General features: G+C 38.4%; 1 protein-coding gene across 1 annotated transcript; it reads right to left on the reverse strand.

Annotated features, from left to right (window-relative positions):
* Positions 1-22,488: 22,488 nt before the first annotated feature.
* On the reverse strand, positions 22,489-25,330 carry LOC130950018 (uncharacterized). Its single transcript, XM_057878588.1, has 4 exons — positions 24,938-25,330; positions 23,673-23,920; positions 23,134-23,211; positions 22,489-22,969 (listed from the first exon to the last, which is right to left on the reverse strand). Exons 1-4 carry the CDS (start codon positions 25,328-25,330, stop codon positions 22,489-22,491), a joined length of 1,200 nt encoding a protein of 399 aa, XP_057734571.1.
* Positions 25,331-25,542: the final 212 nt, after the last annotated feature.

A 25,542-nucleotide genomic window follows, 5' to 3' on the forward strand; every position in this document is an offset into this window, starting at 1 on the left:
GCATTATAAAGGTCATTATTTATATACTTAAACTCCTAAAATATTGACCAAAACTTCCACATTTGACTTCATAGGTAATTTGGTTTGCATTGCATACAAATTTTGAAGTGTTACCCTTATAAGCATTTTGCTCAAATATTCTCAATTGTTTATGTGAAAAATTTTATATTAAATAAGAGTTCTTCTATCTTTTTAAACAATACTAGCACATTCTCTTCTTGATAATTAAAGAATGATCATTAATATGATATCTACAAATTAAATTAACATCTTGCATTGTCAAAAATAAATATAAATTTGTTTATTTTAAATTAAATTTTTTTAGATCACTTTTTAAGGCTTCGACTTTTTGTTTCGACTTTTTCTTTGCTTTTTCTCCCAGACAGTGGTGCTTAGAGCCTTAGGTATATTCTATAACAGCATTGGGTCACCACTTTAAGTGCTCAGTCTCAAAGATTACTTGACACTTTTACACCACAAGCATATGGTTAGGGAAAATCACTCTTTGAGCTTTAGATCACTTTTGACCCTCCTAACTATTGATAATTGTTTTTTTATCACATTTTCTCAAGCAACCAAAAATAATATAGGACCAAGGAAGAGAAAATACACAAGATTCGAGTTGTCAATCAAGCTCAGGTCTAATTACTGAATCGAACCAATGATACTCTACTTCTGAATAGCTTTGGCATCTCACTATCCCTTGAAGCTCAGAAATATTGATGTTCTTAAGAACTAGAGCTCAAATGATATTATTGATTTTCTTCTTTAGGCTCTAGTTGATTCTTGAATACATCTTTTCTTTTCTTTGGTGCTTTGCACCTTTGAGCCTAGCCGTGACTCTAAGTGTTTTGTTTTCAAGCTTAACTTAAAACATAAACACCACAAGCACTTAACTAGGGGAACCTTTTGGGCTCGACTTTTTCTTTGCTTTTTCTCACAGACAGTGGTGCTCAGAGCCTTAGCCATATTCTGTAACAGCATTGGGTCACCACTTTAAATGCTCAGTCTCAAAGGTTACTTGACACTTTTACACCACAAGCATATGGTTAGGGAAAATCACTCTTTTGAGCTTTAGATCACTTTTGACCCTCCTAACTATTGATAATTATTTTTTATCACTTTTTCTCAAGCAACCAAAAATAATATAGGACCAAGGAAGAGAAAATACACAAGATTCGAGTTGTCAATCAAGCTCAGGTCTAATTACTGAATCGAGCCAATGATACTCTACTTCTGAATAGCTTTGGCATCTCACTATCCCTTGAAGCTCAGAAATATTGATGTTCTTAAGAACTAGAGCTCAGATGATATTATTGATTTTCTTCTTTAGGCTCTAGTTGATTCTTGAATACATCTTTTCTTTTCTTTGGTGCTTTGCACCTTTGAGCCTAACTGTGACTCTAAGTGTTTTGTTTTCAAGCTTAACTTAAAACATAAACACCACAAGCACTTAACTAGGGGAACCTTTTGGGCTCGACTTTTTCTTTGCTTTTTCTCCCAGACAATGGTGCTCAGAGCCTTAGCCATATTCTGTAACAGCATTGGGTCACCACTTTAAATGCTCAGTCTCAAAGGTTACTTGACACTTTTACAACACAAGCATATGGTTAGGGAAAATCACTCTTTTGAGCTTTAGATCACTTTTGACCATCCTAACCATTGATACTCAAAGTCTTGGACTTTTTTCTTTTGATTTTTCTTTTTATTTCTTTTTGCTATTTCTTTTACTCCAAGAATTAATCTTTTTCTTGTTTTAGAGAATCAATAATATTTTTCTATGTTCCTGTTCCTCGAGAACCAAAATACTCAACTCCAACATCAAATATGCACGGTTAATTCATGCATTCAGAAATAGAGGTGAGGCCACCATGTCAAAGCAACTAAAACACATAAGGCATATATAACTCGAATCCCTCTAGTACTTTATTATTACTATTCTTTTTAAAACTTTATTTAAGTTTAAAGGGTGGTTGGTGCGGAATTTTAAAACCCACAAACTAACCGGCAAATGTACCGGGTCGTACCTAGTAATACCTCAGTTGAGTGAGGGTCGATCCCACGAGGATTGATGGATCAAGCAACAATGGTTGGTTAAACCACTTAGTTAGGCAAACAGAAAAGAGTGTTGGATGTTCAAAGAGCATTAAATAGTAATTTAAGAGATTGGAGATAGCAGGTGAATAAGTTGGGAATAAAATATGGGAGAAAATAGTTAAGGCTTTAGAGTTATCTATTTTCTGGATTGACTTTTCTTACTAACTATTTTAATCATGCAAGATTTAATTCATGGCAAACTATATGTGACTAGACCCTAATTCCTTAGACATTCCTAGTCTCCTCTAAATTTCATTAACTACCAATTCCTTGTTCAATTAATTCCAATTAAAGGGTGATGATCAAATTCCAGTTTATATGCCACAAAAATCCTAATTATCCAAAAATAAGGGGATTATATGTCACGTATCCCATTAAATATAAACAATTAGAAATTTAGGATAATATGTTTTCAAGCTGTTGTTCAAGTAAAGAGCTTTTTCAAGTTATACAAGAACTCAATTAGAACATGGGTCATACTTCCGTTCCACCCAAATTCATAAAATAAAGAACGAAAACAATTATTGAAATATAAATCAAAACATGAATTAAAATAGAAAAATAATAGTATCAATCCATACAATAGACAGAGCTCCTAACCTTAACAATGGAGGTTTAATTGCTCATGACTCAGAGAAGAAAAATAAGGATTCAGGTAAACTGTGGAATACGAAATGTAAATTGGTATAGAATTTCCTGATGGAATCCCCCGGAATCCCCACTAAAGAAGAAAAGTTTCTCCTTTTTATAACTAATCCTAATTAATTTCAAATCTAATATCTAAAATTAAGATAATATATTTTCCTCTTTTCAAATTCAAATTTGAAAAAGAATCAATTAAATAATCCACGCCTTGTAATGTGGGAACTAATTGGCTTCACTGGATCCGCGCCTAACTTGGTAGGGCCCAGAAATCGCCCCCAGCATTTTCTGCATTTTCTACTCGTGGCGCATGTCACGCGTACGCGTCAGTCACACTTACGTGTCGATGGTCTATTCTGCGTGTCACGCGTACGCGTTAGGTACGCATACGCGTTGCTGTGCAACTTCACTTTTCACGCGTACGCGTCAGGCACGCGCACGCGTCGCCATGGAAAGCTCCAAATCACGCGCACGCGTCAGGTACGTGCACGCGTCGCTCCTCGCTGTCATCTTCTTTAATTCTTGTGCTGCAGAAACTCCATCAAATCCAGCTGAATGCTACCTAAAATAAACAGAATTGCACAAGACTCAAAGTAGCATCCATAGTGGCTAAAAGACAATTAATTCTTGATTAAACTTAACAATTTAAATGCAAATTCATTAGGAAAAGATAAGAAAGATGCTCATGCATTATTGGTACATGAGTAATTTTCAAAAAAAATTAACTTAAAAAATTTCAAAATTAACTTACTAAACTAGAAAATAAGAAATCCTAACAGTGATCATGTAACTCAGAATGGGAAAACATAAAATCGAATAAAGTACTGAAAACATAGATAAGATAAAAGAGATGAGGGTGAAACTCAACCACCTCAGTCATGGTAGCTACTGCTCTCTCCGGAGGATCCTTTCTGGAACTTCAACTCTTCCAACTCGCGCCCCTACTTCTTCTGCTCCTCAGTCAGCTTATGAAGGATGATAGACTGGCTTCTATGTTCTTTTTTCAGTTGGTCCATGGTGGATATCAACTGTCCAATGGATACTGCCAGTTGATTCTAGTGCTCACACGGAGGGATACTTTGCTCTTGATGCCATTCAGGCTGCTTCCTCTAAGGAAGGAGAACTGGCTTCTGAATTGGTGCTTGCCCAAGTTTCTGAGTGTGCTCCATGCTCTTCTTGGTGATTGGGTTGTCCACTGCAATAAATATATCTCTATCAATCTGGACTTTGGCCGCCTCACACAAGCGAGAGATGAGATTAGGAAAATCCAGGCTAGAGAGGGTTGCGGTCTTTGCTGCGATATTGTATATCTCCAAATGGATTAACTGATGAACTTCCACTTCGTTATAAAGCATAATGAAATGGATCATCACAGCTCGCCTCACAGTGACCTCAGAGCGATTACTAGTGGGGAGGATGGAGCGTTGAATGAACTCCAGCCAACCTCTAGCAACTAGCTTGAGATCATTCCTTCTCAACTGGAATGGTTGACCCCTAGTGTCCTTCTTCCATTGTGCTTCGGAGAGGCATATGTCTTTGAGCACTTGATCCAATCTTGGATCGGCTTGTACTCTCCTGTTGAAAGAATGAGGGTTATCTTTTGATGGAGGCAGCTTAAAGATTTCCCTCACTTTTTCCATTCCGAACTGCAGAGTCCTACCTCGGTCTATGGTGCGCCAAGTTTTGAATTCAGGGTGCTCTTTCTTTTGTTTGTTCGTCATCCATAGATTTGCATAAAATTCTCGGACTTTCAGAACTCTAACTTCAGTTATGGAGTTGGCTAGAATTTTCCAACCCCTAATTTGAATTTGCTCTTGAATTTCCGTGTACTCGTCAGCCTTTAATTCAAATTTTACTTCCGGGATTACCTTCTTCTTGCTAACAACATTGTAGTAATGTTCCTCATGATACTTGGTGTAAAACCGGTAGAGCTCGTAAGCAACTATTAAGGGAGCTTTTTCTTTCCTCTTTCTTGAGGATGATTGATGCGTGAGCATCTTATCAATCTTTTCCTAGTGAATTTGCATCTAATTTGTTGAGTTTAATTAAGAATTAATTATATTTTAGCCACTATGGATGCTATTTTGAGTTTTGTGCAATTTTATTTATTTTAGGTAGCATTTGGAGGAATTTGATGAAGTTTCTGCAGAGAAAAAGAAGAAACCAAAGAGATGACCAGTGAAGACCGACGCGGACGCATGGCTCATGCGACCGCGCGGAATGGAGAAATCACAATGACTCGATCGCGTGCCTGTTGCGAACGCGTGGACTTGAATCTGCACAAATGACGCGTGCACGTGGACGACGCGGACGCGTCACATGCGCGATCTGCAATAATACAAAAAATGCTGGGGTGATTTCTGGGCTGTTTTGACCCAGTTTTCAGCCCAGAAAACACAGATTAGAAGCTGCATGGACAAATCAAGTGGTCCTCACCCATCAACTGAAGATATGTTAATTAATTCGAATTTAAATTCAAATCTTATCTTTTAGGAAAAGATATTATTTTTAATTTTAGATAATTAGATTTTAAAGTTATTAGGATTAATTATAAATAGGAATTTAGATACCATCAGATTGAAGATAACTGACAATCCTAATTTTCTCTCTTTTCCATGAGCAACTAATCCTCTACTATTAAGGTTAGGAGCTCTGTCTATTTGTATGGATTGATTTTATTGCTTTTTCTATTTTAATTCATGTATGGATTTATAACTTAAGAATTGTTTTCGCTCTTTATCTTATGAATTTGGGTGGAACGGAAGTATGAACCTTTTTCTATTTGAGTTCTTGTAAAACTTGAAAAAGCTCTTTACTTGAACAACAGCTTGAAAACATATTCTCCTTAATTTTAATTATCTGAATTTAACGGGATACGTGACATATAATCCTTCTATTTTTGGGTAATTAGAATTTATGTGGCATGCAAACTGAAATTTGATCATGTAGCTTCTAATTGGAATTAATTGACCAAGGAATTAACAGTTAATGAATTTTAGAGGGAGACTAGAAAGGTCTAAGGAATTAGGGTCTAGTCACATATAGTTTGCCATAAATTAAATCCTACATAATTAAAATAGTTAGTAAGAAAAGTAAATCCGGAAAAAATAGATAACTCTGAAGCCTTAACTGTTTTCTCCATATTTTATTTCCAATTTATTTAATTGTCTATACTTTTGATATTCTGAATTCGAACTTAAACCTTTTGAACATCTCGAAACTAATTTCTGCTTGCCTAACTAAGCCAATCAATCAATCATTGTTGCTTGATCCATCAATCCTCGTGGGATCGACCCTTACTCACGTAAGGAATTACTTGGTACGACCCGGTGCACTTGCCGGTTAGTTTGTGGGTTGTAAAATACTGCAACAAATTTTTGGCGCCGTTGTTGGGGATTGATAGTGATTAACAACTATTAGTTGTTTGATTGCTTAGATTAGGCATTTTATTTTTAATTTTATTAAAAATATATTTTAAAAAAATAATTTCGAAAAAAATTAAAAATATATATTTTTCTCTTATTTTACGTGAACCCCCTCCCCCTGTTTCGTTTTAATTTTTTTTCTTTTATTACTTGATTTTCGAAAAAATTTATTTTTTAATTAAATTTTAAATTTTAAAAAAAATTTCTTAATTTTTGAAATTAAGTTTGGTGTCCCCATAGTAATTTTTCTTTAAAAAAATATTTTAAAAAAATCCTAGTATCTTTCTTTATTTAATTTTTGAATTTATAAATTAAAAAAATAATATTTCTGTTCTGTCTTCTCTACTTTTCTGTTTACCACATGGTGCGCTTAATCCTTTTTGGTGTTTTGTGCTAAGAAAAAATAATGGAGAGAGATCACATGGGTTACTACTCACACCCGAGTAGTGATTCATATTATGTTGGATGGAGGAACTATCCAAATTTTGGTTGGCAAAGTCAAAACCAAAGAAACTTCAATGCTCCATGTTCCAACTATCAAGAGCTAACACCTCCATATTCATATCAAGAACCATCATCTTTCTACTCATACCAAGAACCAACATCTCCCTTTTCATATCAAGAACCATCATCTCCTTCTTATTCATATCAAGAGCCACAATCTCCTTATTCATCTCAAATACGATCAGATCTTGAGCTCCTCATGAAAGAATTCCTACATGATATAAAGACGAGTGTCAAAAATGTAGAGAATTATGTGCAGACGATGATCAAGAACCAGGAAGGGGAACAAGAAAATTCCTTCCCAAGAGATACAATGCAAGATCCTATGGAAGAAAGTGAGGAAACCAATCAAAGGAGTTTATACTCTAGTGAATTAGAGAACTTTCCACCCTCACATATGGAAGAAGAGGAAAATGCACAACCTCCCATGCCCTTGGTAAACAATAAAGAAGAGATTGAATTAGAAGAAAGCTACCAAGAGGAAGAGGTTCAAATTGAGGAAGCTTACAAAGAGGTAGAAGAAATCAAAGGAGAGCACAAAGGAGTGGAGCTTGCAAGACCTCTTCCAAAGCCATCACCATCCAATACAACATTCAAGTGGGTAAAATTCCTATCTTTAACCCTTCCTTTCCCACTTGAATACGGGCTACTAGAGACGGATGGTCAACTTAGAGCTCTTTGTGGCATTAAGAGTAAGAGAAAGATGGTTAGTGGCAAGAGATGTCAAGCAAGGTTTAATATGGTTGCATACTCCAAATTGAAGTGTAAGGATTGGTGTAGAGCTCAATTGAATGGATCTAGAAGGTTGTTTGGATGTCTCTGTGAGAATTCAGATCGCTTGCCACCTAATGAGAATAATGGTGATACACAAGAAGACGGGTGTAAAAGCAAGGTTTGGGACCCTGGAATTCATTCCCACAATAAACTCTCTTGGGGCCTTGTCACTTGCTTCAACTTGCTCGAAGGCATTATGCACCTAGTTTGGGATCCCGGTCGCCATTGGAAGTACAAACATTGGTGGAGATTTCTGTGATCAGTACAAGCACAAACCACCATGACAAAGAGCTCACCACATGTCCAACTTAAGGACTTTAACTAAAAGTGCTTGGTGGGAGACAACCCACCGTGGTATGATCGTTTCTTTTCATTCTTAGTTGTTTTTTATAGTAGTAGTTTTCTTACTTAGTTGATTCTATTGAAGTTCTTACTAATTTTCTGATCATGCAGCTATCTTAGGACAGGAGCCGGATATTTAAAAAAAAAAAGAGAAGAGGAGCACATGACACGCAAGCATCGCTGACGCGTACGCATCATATGCATGTGCGTAAAAAATAAATATGAACAGAGAGTTGCGCGGGAGTGGCGCCAGAATGAAGCCTTTCACACAAACAAGCTCACGCGAACGCGTACCCCACATGTGCGCGTCATTCATGATTTTGGCACACCACGCGTACGCGTCACGCGTGACTTGGAAAAACGGCGTAAATATATGTTTCGGCAGAGAGTTGTGCGTGCATGCGGCTGCCTTCGCGCGAATCGCACAAAACCCATGGCACGCGAACGCGTGCCTGATGCTAACGCGTCATGCAGAAAATTCACGACCCACACGTACACGTTGCTTGCGCTGCACAACTCCACTAGTTCGCCACCCAGTTTTCACTTTTCTTTCTCTCTCCCACTCCTAATTCTCTCTTGTTCTTTTATCCTTATATTCTTCTTTCCTCTCACTATTTGTTTTTGTTTTCAGTTCTTCTTTACTTGAGGACAAGCAAACCTTTAAATTTGGTGTTGACGCTGCGCTTATAGGTTTTCTAGCACAAAAGGGAGGCGAATCATCTTCACAAAGGAGCACAACCTGAAGAATAAAGCGACCACTAGGATAATTAAAGTGGTTGAGTTCCTTTCATTTTTATTCCTCCCCTCTTTTTCTATGTGATGTCTCGGTTCTCTACTATTTTGCTTTGTTTGTTGCATGATCCTTTATTAGTTAGAATCTTCGGACTAGTTTAGTTTTCTTTTAATTGCTGAAAAGATGTTTCATGCACCACTCACTGAACTTGAATCTAAAAAAAAGAAAAGAAAAAGAAGTGATGTATTGCATGAGAAATTGAGTTAATTTTAATAATAGTCTTATTTACTTAAATATGGTGGTATTTTCTATGATTTTAGAATGCATGATATGAACAGTGTATATTTGAATTTGAATCAAGGGATGTTGATGTATAAAGAACATGAATTTAGAGAATTATTATGACTTCTCTGAAATAAAAAAATTAATCCTTGAAGCAAAAGAAACAGCGAAAAAAAAGTAAAAAAATCAATAAATAAATAAATGAATAAAAATAAAAGCAAGTTCCAAGGCTCTGAGCATCAATGACTAGGGAGGTCAGACATGATTAAAAGCTCTAAGAGTTGTTTCCCTAGTCATATGCTTATGGTGTGATTGTGTCAAGTAATCCTTGAGACAGAACACTTAGAGTCGAGATCAATTGCATTTAACAGAGTATGCCAAAGGCTTTGAGCACCACTGTCTAGGGATAATTAAAAGAAAAATCAGAACTTAAAGAGAGTTCCCCAGTTAAGTGCTTGTGGTGTTTTTGTGTCAAGTAAACCTTGAGACAAAACATTTAAAGTCACGGCTAGGCTCAAGGTGCAAAGCACCAAAGAAAAATAAATTAAAGTAAATTTTGCTATGTTCAAGGAGTAAACTGAAATATAAAGATCAGAGAATTTATAATATTATTCGGATTCTAATTCCGAATGACAATAACATTTTTGATTCAAAGGAGAGTGAGATGCCAAACCTATTCAGGATTACAGTTATAAACCCCACTATAAAAAGAGATATGAGCTTAATCGAACTCTCATTCTCATGCAAATTCACATCCCAAGCCTATATTAGTTTTGGTTGCTTGAGAACAAGCAACAGTTTAAGTTTGGTGTTGTGATGCCTGAGCATCTTATCAATCTTTTCCTAGTGAATTTGCATCTAATTTGTTGAGTTTAATTAAGAATTAATTATATTTTAGCCACTATAGATGCTATTTTGAGTTTTGTGCAATTTTATTTATTTTAGGTAGCATTCGGAGGGATTTGATGAAGTTTCTGCAGAGAAAAAGAAGAAACCAAAGAGATGACCAGCAAAGACCGACGCGGAAGCATGGCTCACGCGACCGCGTGGAATGGAGAAATCGCAATGATGCGATCGCGTGCTTGACACGAACGTGTGGATTGGAATCTGCACAAATGACGCGAGCGCGTGAATGACACGGACGCGTCACATGCGCGATCTGCAATAATACAGAAAACGCTGGAGACGATTTCTGGGCTGTTTTGACCCAGTTTCCAGCCCAGAAAATATATATTAGAAGCTGCAGAATGGACAAATCAAGTGGTCCCCACCCATCAACTGAAGATATGTTAATTAATTCGAATTTAAATTCAAATCTTATCTTTTAGGAAAAGATATTATTTTTAATTTTAGATAATTATATTTTAAATTTATTAGGATTAGTTATAAATAGGAATTTAGATGCCATCAGATTGAAGATAACTGACAATCCTAATTTTCTCTCTTTTCCATGAGCAACTAATCCTCCACTATTAAGGTTAGGAGCTCTGTCTATTTGTATGGATTGATTTTATTGCTTTTTCTATTTTAATTCACGTATGGATTTATAACTTAAGAATTGTTTTCGCTCTTTATCTTATGAATTTGGGTGGAACGGAAGTATGAACCTTTTTCTATTTGAGTTCTTGTAAAACTTGAAAAAGCTCTTTACTTGAACAACAGCTTGAAAACATATTCTCTTTAATTTTAATTATCTGAATTTAATGGGATACGTGACATATAATCCTTCTATTTTTGGGTAATTAGAATTTATGTGGCATGCAAACTAGAATTTGATCATGTAGCTTCTAATTGGAATTAATTGACCAAGGAATTGGCAGTTAATGAATTTTAGAGGAGACTAGAAAGGTCTAAGGAATTAGGGTCTAGTCACATATAGTTTGCCAAAAATTAAATCCTACATAATTAAAATAGTTAGTAAGAAAAGTAAATCCGGAAAAACAGATAACTCTGAAGCCTTAACTGTTTTCTCCATATTTTATTCCCAATTTATTTAATTGTCTATACTTTTGATATTCTGAATTCAAACTTAAACTTTTTGAACATCTCAAAACCAATTTCTGCTTTCCTAACTAAGCCAATCAATCAATCATTGTTGCTTGATCCATCAATCCTCGTGGGATCGACCCTTACTCACGTAAGGTATTACTTGGTACGACCCGGTGCACTTACCGATTAGTTTGTGGGTTGTAAAATACCGCACTAATGATTCCCCAACCTTTGGTGCCATGGAGAGTGAAAAGTAGAGTGTCCCAACACCAAACTTAAGACTTTTGCTTGTCTTTGAGCAAAGAGAAAAGGAAAGAAAGAGATAGGATGTAAGGTGAAAGAAAGAGATAGGATGTAAGGTGAAAGAAAGAAAGAATAGGAGGGAAGAGATGTGAAAAGAGTGAAGGAAGTATGCGGATTTATAGTAGTGGGGTGGTGGTGAATTCGATCATGGTAGGGGTGGGTGATGAGTGGATAATTTATACGCTTTTTGGCATTGTTTTTAGTATGTTTTTAGTATATTTTAGTTAGTTTTTATTATATTTTTTTTAGTTTTTAGTTAAAATTCACTTTTCTGGACATTACTATGAGTTTGTGTGTTTTTCTGTGATTTCAGGTATTTTTTTGCTGAAATTGAGGGACCTGAGCAAAAATCTAATTCAGAGGCTGAAAAGGACTGCAGATGCTGTTGGATTCTGACCGCCCTGTACTCAAAGTGGATTTTCTGGAGCTAAAAAATCCCAATTGGCGTGCTCTCAATTGTGTTGGAAAGTAGACATCCTGGGCTTTCCAACAATGTATAATAGTTCATACTTTGCCTGAGATTTGATGGCCCAAACAGGCATTACAAGTCAGCTCAAGAATTCTGGCGTTTAACGCCGGAACTGGCACAAGAATGGGAGTTAAACGCCTAAACTGGCACAAAAGCTAGCGTTTAACTCCAAGAAAAGTCTCTACACATGAAAGCTTCAATGCTCAGCCCAAGCACACACCAAGTGGGCTCGGAATTGGATTTTTATGTCATTTACTCATCTTTGTAAACCCTAAGCTACTAATTCTCTACATATAAGACCTTTTACTATTGTATTTTCATCTGGGTAGCTATCTTTGATCAGTCTTATGCTATCTTAGATCATGGGGCTGGCCTCACGGCCATGCCTGAACCTTGTTCTTATGTATTTTCAACGGTGGAGTTTCTACACACCATAGATTAAGGTGTGGAGCTCTGCTGTACCTCGAGTATTAATGCAATTACTATTGTTCTTCTATTCAATTCAACTTATTCTTGTTCTAAGATATTCATTCGCACCCAAGAACATGATGAATGTGATGATTATGTGACGCTCATCATCATTCTCACTTATGAACGCGTGCCTGACAACCACTCCCGTTCTACAAGCAAACAAGGCTTGAATGTTTATCTCTTGGATCCCTTAATCGGAATCTTCGTGGTATAAGCTAGAATTGATGGCGGCATTCAAGAGAATCCGGAAGGTCTAAACCTTGTCTGTGGTATTCTGAGTAGGATTCAAGGATTGAATGACTGTGACGAGCTTCAAACTCCTGAAGGCTGGGCGTTAGTGACAGACGCAAAAGAATCAATGGATTATATTCCAACCTGATTGAGAACCGACAGATGATTAGCCGTGCTGTGACAGAGCGCGTTGAACATTTTCACTGAGAGGACGGGACTGTAGCCACTGACAACGGTGATGCCCAACATACAGCTTGCCATGGAAAGGAGTAAGAAGGATTGGATGAAGACAATAGGAAAGCAGAGAGACGGAAGGGACAAAGCATCTCCATACGCTTATCTGAAATTCTCACCAATGAATTACATAAGTATCTCTATATTTATTCTATGCGTTATTCATAAATCATCTATAACCATTTGAATTCGCCTGACTGAGATTTACAAGGTGACCATATCTTGCTTCATACCAACAATCTCCGTGGGATCGACCCTTACTCGTGTAAGGTTTATTACTTGGACGACCCAGTGCACTTGCTGGTTAGTTGTGCGAAGTTGTGATAAAGAGTTGAGATTTCAATTGAGCGTACTATATTGATGGCGCCATTGATGATCACAATTTTGTGCACCAAGTTTTTGGCGCCGTTGCCGAGGATTGTTTGAGTTTGGACAACTGACGGTTCATCTTGTTGCTCAGATTAGGTAATTTTATTTTATGTTTAAGCCTTTTTACTTTTTATTTTCGAAAAATTTCAAAAAAAAAATTTTTTGTTCTTCAGAGTTCTTAAGAATGAATTCTAGAGTTTCATGATGATTTGTTGAAGTCTGACTGGTTGTGAAACCATGTCTAATCTTTTGGACCGAGGTTTCAACTTATCATCACAAGAGCTTGTTGATTTCTATCAATTCTGCTGTTGCGAGTAATGATCTGCTAAGGCTTGGCTGTCCATTGGCCATGTCTAGTGTTTTGGACCGGAGCTTTCTTTGAAAGCTTGGCTGGCTGTGAAGCCATGTCTAATTCCTGGACCGGAGTCTTAGACTAGCATTGCAATGATTCCTGGAATTCTCATTAAGAATTTTGAAACCTTTATTTTACTTCTCCATATAATTTTCGAAAAAAGCACAAAAAAAATTATTATAAAATCATAAAATCAAAAAATAGTTATGTTTCTTGTTTGAGTCTAGTGTCTCATTTTAAGTTTGGTGTCAATTGCATGTTTCTGTTCTTCTTGCATTTTTTGAATTCATTCATGTGTCTTCATTAATCTTCAAGCTGTTCTTGATGATTTCCTTGCTCTGATCTTTACATTCTCTTGTCTTGAGTGTTTTGTTGTTTTTCATATGCATTCTCAATTTGTTAGTGTCAGTAGTATACAAACTTCTAAGTTTGGTGTCTTGCATGCGTTGTTTATTTGATTTTAGTTTCATTTTGATTATTCTTCATTATTAAAAATCCAAAAAAAAATTTAATTTGTGTCTTTTCAAGTCAATAATACAGAGAATTGAAGATTCAGAACATACAGCAGAGGAATTACACAGAAAAAGCTGGGCGTTCAAAACGCCCATTGAGGAAGAAAAACTGGCGTTTAAACGCTAGCCAGGGTGCCTGGCTGGGCGTTTAACGCCCAAAAGGGTAGCAATTTGGGCGTTAAAGGGCGTTTAACGCCAGGATGGCACAAGAGGGAAGATTTTGTTTTTAATTCAAATTCTTTTCAAGTTTTCAAAATTTTTCAAAATAAAATCTTTTTCAAATCATATCTTTTCAATCATACATTTTCAAAATCAATTTCTTTCCATTTTCAAAAATACTTGCTAACAATTAATGATTTGATTCAACATTTCAAGTATGTTGCCTTTTCTGTTGAGAAAGGTTTAATGTTTGAATCATATCTTTTCTTGTTAGCCAAGTCATTAATTTTTAAAAATCAAATCTTTTTAAATTGTTTCTCAATCATCTCTTTTCAATCATATCTTTTTAACCATAATTTTTAAATTATATCTTTTTAATCACATCTTTTTCAAAATAGTTTTCAATCATATCTTTTTAATTTCTAATTTCAAAATCTTTTTCAAAAAAATCACTTGATTTTTTTTCCACTCTTAGTTTTCGAAAATCAATTAGTATTTTTTTCAAAATGTTTTTAAAATGTTTTTAATTTATTTTCAAAAATTTCTTCCCCTCTTCTCACATCCTTCTATTTATGGACTAACACTCCTCCTCAATGCACAATTCGAACTCCATCTTTCTTGATAAGTTCAAATTCTTCTACCTCTTCCTTCTATTTTTCTTTTCCTCTGATACCTCAAGAAATCTCTATACTGTGACATAGAGGACTCCATATTTTCTTGTTCTCTTCTCTTTCATATGAGCAGGAGCAAAGACAAAAGCATTCTTGTTGAGGCTGACCCTGAACCTAAAAGGACCTTAAGCAAAAGCTAAGAGAAGCAAAAGCACAACTCTCTGTAGAGGACCTAACAGAAATCTTCAAAGAAGAAGAACCCATGGCAACCGAAAACAATAATAATGCCAACAATGCAAGGAAGGGGCTGGGTAACTTTACTGCACCTACTCCCGACTTCTATGGGAGAAGCATCTCTATCCCTGCCATTGGAGCAAACAACTTTGAGCTTAAGCCTCAATTAGTTTCTCTAATGCAATAGAATTGCAAGTTTCATGGACTTCCATTGGAAGATCCTCATCAGTTTTTAGCTGAATTCTTACAAATCTGTGACACTGTCAAGACTAATGGGGTTGACCCTGAGATCTACAGACTTATGTTATTCCCTTTTGCTGTAAGAGACAGAGCTAGGATATGGTTGGACTCACAACCTAAAGAAAGCCTGAACTCTTGAGAAAAGCTAGTCAATGCCTTCTTGGCAAAGTTCTTTCCACCTCAAAAATTGAGTAAGCTTAGAGTGGAAGTCCAAACCTTCAGACAGAAGGAAGGTGAATCCCTCTATGAAGCTTGGGAAAGATACAAACAATTGATTAGAAAGTGTCCCTCTGACATGCTTTCTGAATGGAGCATCATAGGTATCTTCTATGATGGTCTGTCTGAACTGTCCAAGATGTCATTGGACAGCTCTGCTGGAGGATCTCTTCATCTGAAGAAGACGCCTGCAGAAGCTCAAGAACTCATTGAAATGGTTGCAAATAACCAATTCATGTACACTTCTGAAAGGAATCCTGTGAACAATGGGACGAATCAGAAGAAAGGAGTTCTTGAGATTGATACTCTGAATGCCATACTAGCTCAGAACAAAATATTGACTCAGCAAGTCAATATGATTTCTCAAAGTCTGTCTGGAATGCAAGCTGCACTAGGCAGTACTAAGGACGCTTCATCTGAAGAAGAAGCTTATGATCCTGAGAACCCTTCAATGGAAGAGGTGAATTACATGGGAGAACCCTATGGAAACACCTATAATTCTTCATGGAGAAATCATCCAAATCTCTCATGGAAGGATCAACAAAGACCTCAACAAGGTTTCAACAATAATAATGGTGGAAGAAACAGATTTAGCAATGGCAAGCCTTTTCCATCATCTTCTCAGCAACAGACAGAGAATTCTAAGTAGAGCCACTCTGACTTAGCAACCATGGTCTCTGATCTAATCAAAACCACTCAAAGTTTCATGACTGAAACAAGGTCCTCCATTAGGAATTTGGAGGCACAAGTGGGACAGCTGAGCAAGAAAATTACTGAACTCCCTTCTAGTACTCTTCCAAGCAATACAGAAGAGAATCCAAAAGGAGAATGCAAGGCCATTAACATGACCCACATGGCCGAACTTGGAGAGGAGGAAGAGGCAGTGATCGCCACTGAGGAAGACCTCAATGGACGTCCACTGGCCTCCAATGAGTTCCCTAATGAGGAACCATGGGAATCTGAGGCTCACAATGAGACCATAGAGATTCCATTGGATTTACTTCTGCCATTCATGAGCTCTGATGAGTATTCTTCCTCTGAAGAGGATGAAGATTTCACTGAAGAGCAAGTTGCCAAGTACCTTGGGGCAATCATGAAGCTAAATGACAAGTTATTTGGTAATGAGACTTGGGAGAACGAACCTCCTTTGCTCACCAAAGAACTGGATGACTTGACTAGGCAGATATTACCTCAAAAGGGACAGGATCCTGGGAAGTTTTCAATACCTTATACCATAGGCACCATGACCTTTGAGAAGGCTCTGTGTGACCTATGGCCAAGCATAAACCTCATGCCTCTCTCTGTAATGGAGAAGCTAGGGATCTTTGAGGTGCAAGCTGCAAGAATCTCACTAGAGATGGCAGACAATTCAAGAAAACAAGCTTATGGACTTGTAGAGGATGTTTTGGTGAAGGTTAAAGACCATTACATCCTTGCTGATTTCATAGTCCTAGAGGCTGGGAAGTGCATGGATGAATCCATCATCCTTGGCAGACCCTTCCTAGCCACAGCAAAGGCTGTGATTGATGTTGACAAAGGAGAATTGATCATTCAAGTGAATGAAGAATCCCTTGTGTTTAAGGCTCAAGGATATCCCTCTGTTACCATGGAGAGGAAGCATGAAGAGCTTCTCTCAAAACAGAGTCAAACAGAGCCCCCACAGTCAAACTCTAAGTTTGGTGTTGGGAGGCCACAACCAACTTCTAAGTTTGGTGTTGAACCCCCACATTCAAACTCTAAGTTTGGTGTTGGGAGGTCCCAACATTGCTCTGAGTATCTGTGAGGCTCCATGAGAGCCCACTGTCAAGCTACTGACATTAAAGAAGCACTTGTTGGGAGGCAACCCAATGTTATATTTATCTATTTTCCTTTGTTATTTTATGTTTTCTGTAGGTTGATGATCATGGAAAGTCACAAAATCAATTGAAAAAGCAAAAACAGAATGAAAAATAGGAAGAAAAATAGCACACCCTAGAGGAAAACCTTGCTGGCGTTTAAACACCAGTAAGGGCAACAAATGGGTGTTTAACGCCCAGTCTGGCACCATTCTGGGCGTTTAACGCCAGAAAGGGGCACCAGACTGGCGTTAAACACCAGGAAAAGGCAAGAAGCTGGCGTTAAATGCCAGAAATGGGCACCAGCCCGGCGTTTAATGCCAGAATTGGCATAAAGAGCATTTTTGCTCGCCACTTGGTGCAGGGATGAATTTTCCTTGACACCTCAGGGTCTGTGGACCCCACAGGATCCCCACCTACCCCACCACTCTCTCTCTTCTTCACCCATTCAACAATCACCTCAACACCTCTTCCCTAAAAACCCCTCACCTATCAAATCCCACTATTCTCTTCACCACTCACATCCATCCTTCATAAAACCCCACCTACCTCACCATTCAAATTCAAACCACTTTCCCTCCCAAACCCACCCATAATGGACGAACCATACACCCCCTCTCCATTCCTATATAAACCCATATTCACTCCTTCATTTTCACACAACCTAAACACTACTTCTCCCCCTTGGCCGAACCACAAAGCCACCTCCATCTCCTCTATTTCTTCTTCTTTTACTCTCTTCTTTCTTCTTTTGCTCGAGGACGAGCAAACCCTCTAAGTTTGGTGTGGTAAAAGCATTGCTTTTTGTTTTTCCATAACCATTTATGGCATCTAAGGCCGGAGAAACCTCTAGAAAGAGGAAAGGGAAGGCAAAAGCTTCCACCTCCGAGTCATGGGAGATGGAGAGATTCATCTCAAGGGTGCATCAAGACCACTTCTATGAAGTTGTGGCCATGAAGAAGGTGATCCCCGAGGTCCCTTTCAAACTCAAAAAAAGTGAATATCCGGAGATCCGACATGAGATCCGAAGAAGAGGTTGGGAAGTTCTTACCAACCCCATTCAACAAGTCGGAATCTTAATGGTTCAAGAGTTCTATGCCAATGCATGGATCACCAAGAACCATGATCAAAGTGTGAACCCGGACCCAAAGAATTGGCTTACAATAGTTCGGGGGAAATGCTTAGATTTTAGTCCGGAAAATGTAAGGTTGGCATTCAACTTGCCCATGATGCAAGGAGATGAACACCCTTACACTAGAAGGGTCAACTTTGATCAAAGGTTGGACCAAGTCCTCATAAACATTTGTGAAGAAGGCGCTCAATGGAAGAGAGATTCAAGAGGGAAGCCGGTTCAACTAAGAAGGCATGACCTCAATCCCGTGGCTAGGGGATGGTTGGAGTTTATCCAACGCTCAATCATTCCCACTAGCAACCGGTCTGAAGTTACTATAGACCGGGCCATCATGATTCATAGCATCATGATTGGAGAGGAAGTAGAAGTTCATGAGGTTATAGCCCAAGAACTTTATAAGGTGGCGGACAAGTCCTCTACCTTGGCAAGGTTAGCCTTTCCTCATCTCATTTGTCACCTCTGTTATTCAGTTGGAATTGACATAGAGGGAGACATCCTCATTGATGAGGACAAGCCCATCACTAAGAAAAGGATAGAGTAAACAAGAGATCCCACTCATCATGAAATCCCTGAGATGCCTCAAGGGATGCACTTTCCTCCACAAAACTATTGGGAGCAAATCAACACCTCCCTAGGAGAATTGAGTTCCAACATGGGACAACTAAGGGTGGAGCACCAAGAACATTCCATTCTCCTCCATGGAATTAGAGAAGATCAAAGAATCATGAGAGAGGAGCAACAAAGGCAAGGAAGAGACATTGAGGAGCTCAAGCACTCCATAAGATCTTCAAGAGGAAGAACAAGCCGCCATCACTAAGGTGGACCCGTTCTTTAATTTCCTTGTTCTTTATTCTCCTGTTTTTCGAATTTTCATGCTTATGTTTATCTATGTTTGTGTCTTATGATCATTAGTGTCTTAGTGTCTATGCCTTAAAGTTATGAATGTCCTATGAATCCATCACCTTTCTTAAATGAAAAATGTTCTTAAATGAAAAAGAGAAGAATTGCATGAATTTTGAATTTTATAACAGATTAATTATTTTGATGTGGTGGCAATACTTTGACTTCTGAATGTATGCTTGAACAGTGTATATGGCTTTTGAATTTGTTGTTCATGAATGTTGGCTCTTGAAAGAATGATGAAAAAGGAGACATGTTACTGAGGATCTGAAAAATCATAAAAATGATTCTTGAAGCAAGAAAAATCAGTGAATACAAAAAAAATGAAAAAAAACGAAAAAAAGGGGAAAAGAAAAAGAAAAAAAAATTATAAAGTCGTGATCCAAGGCAAAAAGAGTGTGCTTAAGAACCCTGGACACCTCTAATTGGGGACTCTAGCAAAGCTGAGTCACAATCTGAAAAGGTTCACCCAGTTATGTGTCTGTGGCATGTATGTATCCGGTGGTAATACTGGAAGACAGAGTGCTTTGGGCCACGGCCAAGACTCATGAAGTAGCTGTGTTCAAGAATCATCATACTTAACTAGGAGAATCAATAACACTATCTGGATTCTGAGTTCCTATAGAAGCCAATCATTCTGAATTTCAAAGGATAAAGTGAGATGCCAAAACTGTTCAGAGGCAAAAAGCTAAAAGCCCCGCTCATCTAATTAATGCTGATCGTCATAGATGTTTTTGGAATTCATTGCATATTCTCTTCTTTTTATCTTATTTGATTTTTAGTTGCTTGGGGACAAGCAACAATTTAAGTTTGGTGTTGTGATGAGCGGATAATTTATACGCTTTTTGGCATTGTTTTTAGTATGTTTTTAGTACGTTTTAGTTAGTTTTTATTATATTTTTATTAGTTTTTAGTTAAAATTCACTTTTATGGACTTTACTATGAGTTTGTGTGTTTTTCTATGATTTCAGGTATTTTCTGGCTGAAATTGAGGGACCTGAGCAAAAATCTGATTCAGAGGCTGAAAAGGACCGCAGATGTTGTTGGATTCTGACCTTTCTGCACTCAAAGTGGATTTTCTGGAGCTACAAAAGCCCAATTTGCGCGCTCTCAATTGCGTTAGAAAGTAGACATCCTGGGCTTTCCAGCAATGTATAATAGTTCATACTTTGCCCGAGATTTGATGGCCCAAACAGGCGTTCCAAGTCAGCTCAAGAATTCTGGCGTTTAACGCCGGAACTGGCACAAGAATGGGAGTTAAACACCCAAACTGGCACAAAAACTGGCGTTTAACTCCAAGAAAAGTTTCTACACATGAAAGCTTCAATGCTCAGCCCAAGCACACACCAAGTGGGCCCGGAATTGAATTTTTATGTCATTTACTTATCTTTGTAAACCCTAAGCTACTAATTCTCTACATATAGGACCTTTTACTATTGTATTTTCATCTGGGTAGCTATCTTTGATCAGTCTTATGCTATCTTAGATGATGGGGCTGGCCTCACGGCCATGCCTGAACCTTGTTCTTATGTATTTTCAACGGTGGAGTTTCTACACACTATAGATCAAGGTGTGGAGCTCTGCTGTACCTCGAATATTAATGCAATTATTATTGTTCTTCTATTCAATTCAGCTTATTCTTGTTCTAAGATATTCATTCGCACCCAAGAACATGATGAGTGTGATGATTATATGACGCTCATCATCATTCTCACTTATGAACGCGTGCCTGACAACCACTCCCGTTCTACAAGCAAATAAGGCTTGAATGTTTATCTCTTGGATCCCTTAATCGGAATCTTCGTGGTATAAGCTAGAATTGATGGTGGCATTCAAGAGAATCCGGAAGGTCTAAACCTTGTCTGTGGTATTCTGAGTAGGATTCAAGGATTGAATGACTGTGACGAGCTTCAAACTCCTGAAGGCTGGGCGTTAGTGACAGACACAAAAGAATCAATGGATTCTATTCCAACCTGATTGAGAACCGACAGATGATTAGCCGTGCTGTGACAGAGCGCGTTGAACATTTTCACTGAGAGGACGGGACTGTAGCCACTGACAACGGTGATGCCCAACATACAACTTGCCATGGAAAGGAGTAAGAAGGATTGGATGAAGACAGTAGGAAAGCAGAGAGACGGAAGGGACAGAGCATCTCCATACGCTTATCTGAAATTCTCACCAATGAATTACATAAGTATCTCTATCTTTATTCTATGCGTTATTCATAAATCATCTATAACCATTTGAATTCACCTGATTGAGATTTACAAGGTGACCATAGCTTACTTCATACCAACAATCTCCGTGGGATCGACCCTTACTCGCGTAAGGTTTATTACTTGGACGACCCAGTGCACTTGCTGGTTGGTTGTGTGAAGTTGTGATAAAGAGTTGAGATTTTAATTGAGCGTACCATGTTGATGGCGCCATTGATGATCACAATTTCGTGCACCAGTGGGGGAAAAATTAGAGTGAATATATGATTTATGGAGAGATGAGGTGAAAAGATATGAGTAGAATTTGTGGAGATAAACCATTTGTACAGAATGATAAAGGGGCCTTAATCTTGTTAGGCATAGGTGCTTTTCTTCTAGTATTCAAGGCTCTTTATTTTGGGGGTATATATGATACCTGGGCTTCGGGAGGAGGGGATGTAAGAAAAATTACCAACTTGACCCTTAGTCCAAGTATTATATTTGGTTATTTACTAAAATCACCTTTTGGAGGAGAGGGATGGATTGTTAGTGTGGACAATTTGGAAGATATAATTGGGGGGTATATATGGTTGGGTTCGATTTGTATACTTGGTGGAATTTGGCATATTTTAACCAAACCTTTTGCAAAAGAAGTAATGGGGATTCAGGGGGATTTATATGAAAGAGAAATAGTGGTGAGGATAAAAAAGATGTGATATGAAAAGATATGGGTGCGAATTAGGAGATTTCGTTGATATTCAAATCATGGTGAAGTTGCCCCCTCCCGTGGCATTGAACGCCAGTATGGCGTTGAATGCCAAGAATGACCCCCTCTTTTTTTTACACCCTTGGTGGCGTTAGACGTCCAATATGGACGTAAAATTCCCCAAGGTGACCAGATTGCACCAAGCAAACATCCAATTTGGATGTTCAATGCCTATATGCCCACACCCTCCCTTTGGCGCTGAACGCTAGGATGGCGTTAGGCGCCAGTAGTGGGTTTTCTTCCGGGTGTACTGTTTTGTTGTCTAAGTAATTCTGTCTCTGTTATAAGTGCTGTACATTATCACAAACATCAAAAAACCTAGTAAAACAATGAAAATCAGTGAAAAATAAAATAAGATCAAACTAAACTAAAACTGAAATAAAATTGGAATAATTGAAAGGATACTCTTGGTTGAGTTGCCTCCCAACAAACGCTTATTTACCGTCATTAGCTTGACAGTCACTACTGTCAAGTCAGTAGGTGGGTGGGTTGCTCGCGAACAATCTTATCCCCTAGGTCGTGTTTTACTCCGTGGCCATTGACGATGAATCTGTTGTCTACATTCCAGTGTTGAAGTTCTACATGACCATAGGGGGACACTCCAGTGACGACAAAGGGTCGTGACCATCTTGACTTGAGCTTTTTAGGGAATAGCTTGAGCCTAGAATTAAATAGCAAAACCTTCTGGCCGGGCTCGAAAACTTTTGAGGCTATCTTCCTATCATGCCACTTCTCTGCCCTTTCCCTATAGACTTTGGCATTCTCAAAGGCAGCATGCCAGAATTCATCCAGTTTATTTAGTTGGAGCAACCTTTTCTCTCCTGCAGTCTTGGCATCAAAATTCAGAAACCTTGTTGCCCAGTATACTCTGTGCTCCAACTCTACTGGCAAATGACAGGCCTGACCATAGACTAACTGATAAGGTGACATTCCAATGGGGTCTTGAAGGCTGTCATGTATGCCCAGAGAGCATCATCAAGTCTCCTTGCCTAGTCCTTCCTGGAGGTGCTCACTGTCTTCTCCAAGATTCTTTTGAGTTCCCTTTTAGAGACCTAAGCTTGTCCACTTGTCTATGGGTGATAGGTGGTTGCCACCTTATGACGGACTCCATACCTCTGCAGAAGTGACTCCAGTTGTTTATTGCAGAAGTGACTATCTCCATCACTAATCAGTGTCCTTAGGACACCAAACCTGCTGAAGATATATTTATGTAGAAATTTCAGCACGACTTGAGTGTCATTGGTGGGTGATACTATAGCCTCAACCCATTTGGACACATAGTTTACTGCCACCAGGATATACATGTTTGAGTATGAGGGTGGAAAAGGTCCCATAAAATCTATCCCTCACACATCAAACAACTCAATCTTCAAGATCCCTTGTTGTGGCATTTCATGATTGTGAGGAAGATTTTCGGCCCTTTGACATTTATCACAGTTCCTTACAAATTTCCGGGAGTCTCAGAAGAGGGTTGGCTAGTAGAACCCGCTTTGAAGGACCTTGGTGGCCGTTCTCTCCCTCCAAAATGTTCTCCATACTCAGAACCATGACAATGCTAGAGAATTTGCTGGGCTTCCTACTCTGAGACACAACACCTAATCATCCCATCTGAGCATATCTTAAAGAGATAGGGTTCATCCCACAAGTAGTACTTGGCATCAAGCAAAAGTTTTCTGACTTGTTGTTTGGTGTACTCGTTGGGAATGAACCTCGTTGCCTTATAGTTTACAATGTCTGCAAACCATGGCACCTTTTGGATCACAAAGAGGTATTCATCTGGGAAGGTCTCAGTCACAGTAGTAGTGGGAAGTGGTGTTCCCTCCTCAGGTTCAATCCTTGACAAATGATCAGCCACTTGATTTTCTGACCCTTTTCTATCTCTAATTTCAATGTCGAACTCCTAAAGAAGCAGTACCCACCTGATCAATCTTGGTTTAGAATTCTGCTTGGTAATAAGGTACTTAAGAGTAGCGTAGTCAATATAAACAATAACCTTAGAACTAATTGAATAGGATCTAAACTTATCAGTTGCATAGATAACCGCCAGTAGTTCCTTCTCTGTTGTGGTGTAATTCTTTTGGGCATCATTCAGAACATGACTGGCATAATACATGACATGCATAAGCTTATCTTGCGTCTGTCCCAAAACCGCTCATATGGCATAATCACTAGCGTCACACATTAATTCAAATGTAAAATCCCAATTGGGTGCGGTGTATTGCAAGTGGAGTCATCATCCACGAACCAAGGCATGGATGTCGAGGAGAGTGATGTCTATTAGGCATGACATAGACTACATAGAAGAGATTAGTATCTGTCTTAATTTATTAAGAATAATTTACGGTATTTCTGAGCTTCAAAGGATAGTGAGATGCCAAAGCTATTCAAAAGTAGAGTATCATTGGCTCCATTCAGTAATTAGACCTGAGCTTGATTGACAACTCGAATCTTGTGTATTTTCTCTTCCTTGGTTCTATATTGTTTTTGGTTGCTTGAGGACAAGCAACAGTTTAAATTTGGTGTTGTGATGCGTGAGTATCTTATACCCTTTTTCTAGTTTTTTTATATTGTTTTTAATTAGATTTTATCTACTTTTACTTGAATTTAGTGTAAAAATTACCTTTGGATGCTACTTTGAGTATTTCTTGTGTTTTTATGATTTTAGGTGAAATTTGAAGCAGTTTGGAAAAGCTTGGAGCAAGAAAGAAAAATGTTGGCAGCACCCTCCTTGGGCGCTGAACACTCACCTGGCATTTAGCGCCAACAGGGGGCACAAGCCAGAGACACACGCTTCCCCCTTTGGTCTCTTTTTGGGTCTTGTGAGGGTGAGGTACTTCAGGCTTTCCTCCCAGAAGAGGGTCGTGCAACAGTGTGCTTCCAACCTCTTCTTGAGTCTCTTCTTCATTTAGTTCCTCACCAGTGTGTACCATCTTAGGCTCATCTCCTTGGTACTAATGAGGGCCAGACACTCTTCTCTTGGATTCAACTCTGTGTCTCTGGGAAGAGTGTTAGGGGGTCTTTGTAGTTTCTGAGGAAGGTTCCTCTGAATAATTGCAATGCACTCCTTAGTAAGAGCCACTGTCTCTATTTCCCTCCAATCCCTCTTGTTATTCAGTATTTTCTTCATGAACTTAGCATATGAAGGTATTTGTTCAAGAGCCTCTGCAAAGGGGATTTTGATCTCCAACTTCCTGAAAGCTTCTAAGAATTTGACAAATTGCCTATCTTTTTCTGCTTTTTGGAATCTTTGAGGGTATGGTAACTTGGCCTTGTACTCATGGGCCATGAGTGGTGTAGGTTGAGTGTTCATAGTACCTATAGAAGGACTACCAGCTTGCTTAGGAGAGGTGTTCCCAGCACTTACACGTGTCTGGCCTCCCTTGAACTGGCGTCAACACTTGGGTTATCCCCTTTTGGGTGTTAGACTTCCCTGATGATACCCTGGGCTGCAGCTTGTTCATCTTCTGCCATTCCTTCTTCTCCCAGCCTCTTACTGTTCTGAGGTTGGGTGTTCAGGGTATA

This window comes from Arachis stenosperma, chromosome 9 (assembly GCF_014773155.1).
Source record: "Arachis stenosperma cultivar V10309 chromosome 9, arast.V10309.gnm1.PFL2, whole genome shotgun sequence".
Classification (NCBI taxonomy): domain Eukaryota; kingdom Viridiplantae; phylum Streptophyta; class Magnoliopsida; order Fabales; family Fabaceae; genus Arachis; species Arachis stenosperma.